General features: G+C 33.1%; 1 protein-coding gene across 1 annotated transcript; it reads left to right on the top strand.

Annotated features, from left to right (window-relative positions):
* Nucleotides 1–365: 365 nt before the first annotated feature.
* On the top strand, nt 366–1,769 carry LOC145773845 (equilibrative nucleobase transporter 1-like). The gene has a single exon (XM_082584968.1). It carries the CDS (start codon nt 366–368, stop codon nt 1,767–1,769), a length of 1,404 nt encoding a protein of 467 aa, XP_082441094.1.
* The last annotated feature ends 2,711 nt before the right edge of the window (nt 1,770–4,480 follow it).

The raw sequence follows: 4,480 nt of genomic DNA on the forward strand, positions 1-4,480 counted from the left end.
AAAAAGAGCACTGTAGATTGTGTATTTAAGTTATAATCCGCCATAAAAATGTGATAAAACTAGTCATTTAAGTTTTAATTATTTAAAATTATGGATAAACACAATTTTGGGAAAGAACAATGTATCAATCTGTATCATGAACATAAACAATGGACTTAATATTTTTTTGTTTTTATTTAGATGTTGATTTAAAACAGAAAGTGAGTATTGCCAATAATATAAAAGAGACATTAATCCTGAAATTTGATGATCTACATCGGAAATCTGGACAAAGATTAAGTTTCAAAGGTTTCTTCAATAATTTGGATCAAAGTAGAATAAGAAAGTTTATGCTAACTCCAGGAAACTCTTAGAAAAGTCACATAATGAGAATTCAGTTTTGGTTATCAGGTATAACTGCGGCCGTCGAAACATTATGTTTCAGTGGATTGATATTTGGTTGGAGCTCTTTCAGTTACATCTTAGAACGAGAAAATTACTTCAATTCATCCTGTAACGAGAAAGTTGCAAATCACTCATGGCCGTGTCCTTCCCAGCAGGAAAACTTGAATCTTGTTTTCACAATAGCAGCTTTTGTTGGGAGCATCAGTACATTGATGTCAGGGTACATACTTGACAACTTTGGTAGTTGGATAATCCGTACAATTGGGATCATTTTCTTTGGTCTTGGATTTATCATCACCGCTATCACAACTTATATAGAATCATATCTACTTTACTTGACAATGACGTTAATAGCATGTTCTGGATATGCACTTTTGTTGACTAACATACCTGCAGGAAATTTTTTTCCAAAATGTAGAGGATGTGCTCTCACCCTCATTAATGGTTCATTTGAAGCCTCTTCGGTTATATTTGTGTTTGCCAAACTGGCTTATGATAGGGGCATTCCATTTAAAGCTATTTTATATTTCTTTTCATTTTGTTCGATTTTTATGTTTATTCGAACGTTTTTTCTTGTACCAAGATACAATGTACCGTATCCAATCAAAGAAGATTTTAAATATGGTATCAGCGAAGTAAGCTCTTGTAAGAATAGCAACAGCCAGTCTTCGGAAACAGTGCTACTGACTCCCAAAGAAAAAGTTAAAACGCCTTCTTTGAAGTCGTCAATCCTTTCATTAAAGTTTTGTCTGAATTTGCTCTTTGTAGGCATCTTACAACTAAGGACCAGATTCTTTTATGGATCAGTAAATTCTTGGCTTTTAAATCTTATTCCCAACAACGTATTATTAACTCAAAGTCATTACATCAACGTATTTGGGTTAATGCAGTTGGGTGGCATACTGGTAACGCCACTCAGTGGAGCTATAATTGACATTGCAAAACACAGATTTCGTGAGATTTCCATTCCAGAACAAATCACAAATCAGAAAGCCGTTTCTCTTAGTCTTGGTTTAACTTCCTTGTTTGCTTCATTGTTTTCTGGTTTTATCTTAATTCCAGTGTTAAAACTTCAATATCTCTCATTTGCTATGCAAGTATGTTTCCGCTCTTTTCTTTATGGGAGTTATTCAGCCTTTGTGGTCATTTGTTTTCCCAGTGAACACTTTGGTGTTCTCTATGGCATAACTTCCAGCGTTGCAGCCATCATTGCTGCTATGCAGTTCCTTTTTTATAATGTTGTTGATCGCGATTTCAAGGGAGACTTTTTTGTCGTAAATGTTGTACTATTTTGTTTGACATTATGTACGTTTGTTCATCCTGCCTATTTGTACGTTAAAGCTGTATGCGCTACAAAAAATAAAAGAATGAAAATTAAACATTAATTGGAGACCATAACTAAAACCAACGATTTGTTTTGCAATTGTTTTTTTTTCTTACTCTAGACACCATTGAATAAAAACTGATTTTTATTCTATAACACTTGACTGATGATATTTTATCTTACTGCAATTAGCCTTAGGTGGGCATGAGTACTTTAAAATTATTTCTATACTCGTAGAAGGTATTTTGTTTTAAATGTAAATCGGAACCGATACTTAGTACTTCATAGCATTAAAAACCTTTTTTCGGGGAGCAAGATAAAATTTAAAGAAGGGTGGGGGGCGATTGCTCTCCAATTCTCCCGTGGTTACACGTCTGAAAAGGAAGTGCACGTTGGGGTAGTAAACATCTGAGGTAATTGTAAATACTTTCCTAACACCCAAATATTATTTTTTTATCAAAGAATTTAGTATTGCGTTTAATATGAGTAGAATTGCTTTAATGTTTTTCGTTGTATAAACAAGGTCTTAAACGTGCTTCAAATGAACATTTCTATAGCGGCATCACATGAAAATGATACTCACAATCTGACTAGAGATTCAATTCACGGTGCCAAGTGTATATATGCACCTGCAAAAATCACAAAAATATACCTAAAGGCAGAACACCGTTTCTCTTGGTCTTTATTTGCCAAGTTATTTTCTGCATGCGTCTCCAGTGTTAGATTTACAATATTTTTTCATTTGCTTTGCAATTTTATTGTCATTTTTGCACAAGGGAAAAACTAAGCGTTCTTTATCGTTTAACAATAATCTGTATTGCATCTATTACTGTGCTGTGCAAACTTCATTATGCCATACTGATCGTTATTCTTATGGTGATTTTTTGTAACCAAAATAAAGTTGTTGTTTTCGACGTTGTGTAGGTTATTTCACCCAAATTGTTTGTACGTCCGAGCAGCATTTATCAATAAAAACAAAGCTAATTGATGTGTATTGAAACGTCAGCATGTTTAGCTTGACGTGGAGAATTAACAAGATTTGTGAATAGCTAACAGACTAGAAGCATTTAGTATTTAGCTATCCTATTTGTACCTTTTTTTTAAATTCAGCCTTGTCCTATGAAAGTCTCAGACCGTCTAATCATTTTTTGTCAAATCATATGTTGTCGTAATAATTAGTATCTTTTGTGATTGTATTTCAATTGGTTTTTAATTGATGTATTTCAGAGAACAGTTTATTGTTCGGAAAATATGTGAAATTACACTGACACTGAAATAGTGTAAAATAAATGCACAACTGCATAGTTTAAAATGTATGTGTAACGAATGTGAACAGATATTGCGCTATTATGAGCGTACTTGTTGTGTAATTACTTTAAAATAAATATTTAGTATTCTTTTAAGAAATATCTACAATGTTGATTTAAGTTTCTGTAGTAATTTATGTTGCTAAGTTCAATGACTAGCCATAAAATGTAACAAAAGCAATAGTTCAAGTTTTATTCATTCAAAATTATTCATCAACATAACCATTCGTGTGCAAGCAGTTTTTTGTATTATTTTAAAAACAATAATTATGTTCACTTCATGTTTCGTTTTTCAGATGTTGATTTAAAACAGACACCACGTATTGCCAATAATATCAAAGTAGACTTTAATTCTGATATTTGATGATCTACATCGAGAACCTGGACAAAAAGTTTCATTGTTTTCTTCAATAATTTGGCTCAAAGAAAATTTTAAGAAAGTTTATACTAACTGCAGCCATGGCCACCTGGAGATGTGGCCTGATTTGTCACATTTTGCAGATTTTGATTGCAGCTACTGCTAGGGCTTGACTGACATTTTTTGAGATGTTTTTACTTTTTGCGGTTTCCTAATGACAAAAAACTTTTTTGTTGCCTTGGGGAAGCAGTAGCAAATGAGAAAATGTAAGTTGAAAAACGCAAAATCAGACTGTTATTGAAAATTAACAGTCTGACTAAAATTTACAAAATCAAATTTTCTTAGTTTTTCAACATGTGAGGATGTTAAAACCTATTGTGTCATCTGGGGAAAAGAATAAAGAAAGCGTAAAAATCTAATTTTTAGAAAAATTTATTTAAACGTTCGCCCAAAGTTAGAAAAACCTGGAAATTTCTACAAAATGTGACAAATCAGGCCGTATCTTTAGGTGGCCATGCTGCAGCAAACTATTCATAAAGTCACATAATGAGAATTCAGTTTTGGTTATCCGGTATAACTGCAACCGTCGAAACATTATGTTTCAGCGGGATAGTATTTGGTTGGAGTCCTTTCAGTTATATTTTGAAACGTGAAAATTACTTTAATTCATCTTGTCATCTGCCGGTCGCGAATCATTTGTGGGCATGCCCATCGCAAGAGCAAAATTTGAACTTGGTTTTCACAATAGCAGCTTTTGTTGGAAGCATGAGCGCATTAGTTTCTGGATGGATATTTGATAGGTTTGGTGGCTGGATAATCCGTACAATTTGGATCATTTTATTTTGCCTTGGATTTCTCATCACCGCTTTGACGACTCCTAAAGAATCATACATACTTTACTTGACAATAACTTTAATAATATGCTCTGGATATGCACTTTTGATAACTAACATTCCGTCAGGAAATTTTTTTCCAAAATGTAGAGGATGTGCTACAACTATCATTAATGGTTCGGCTGAAGCCTCTTCAGTCATATTTGTGTTTGCAAAACTGGCTTATGATGGGGGTATTTCATTTAAAGCTATTTTATATTTCTTTTCATTTTGT

This window comes from Aplidium turbinatum, chromosome 7 (assembly GCF_918807975.1).
Source record: "Aplidium turbinatum chromosome 7, kaAplTurb1.1, whole genome shotgun sequence".
In the NCBI taxonomy this organism is placed as follows: domain Eukaryota; kingdom Metazoa; phylum Chordata; class Ascidiacea; order Aplousobranchia; family Polyclinidae; genus Aplidium; species Aplidium turbinatum.

Excerpts from the sequence above, each read along its gene's own strand:
- LOC145773845 (XM_082584968.1), top strand. The coding sequence starts at position 366 with ATGAGAATTCAGTTTTGGTTATCAGGTATAACTGCGGCCGTCGAAACA.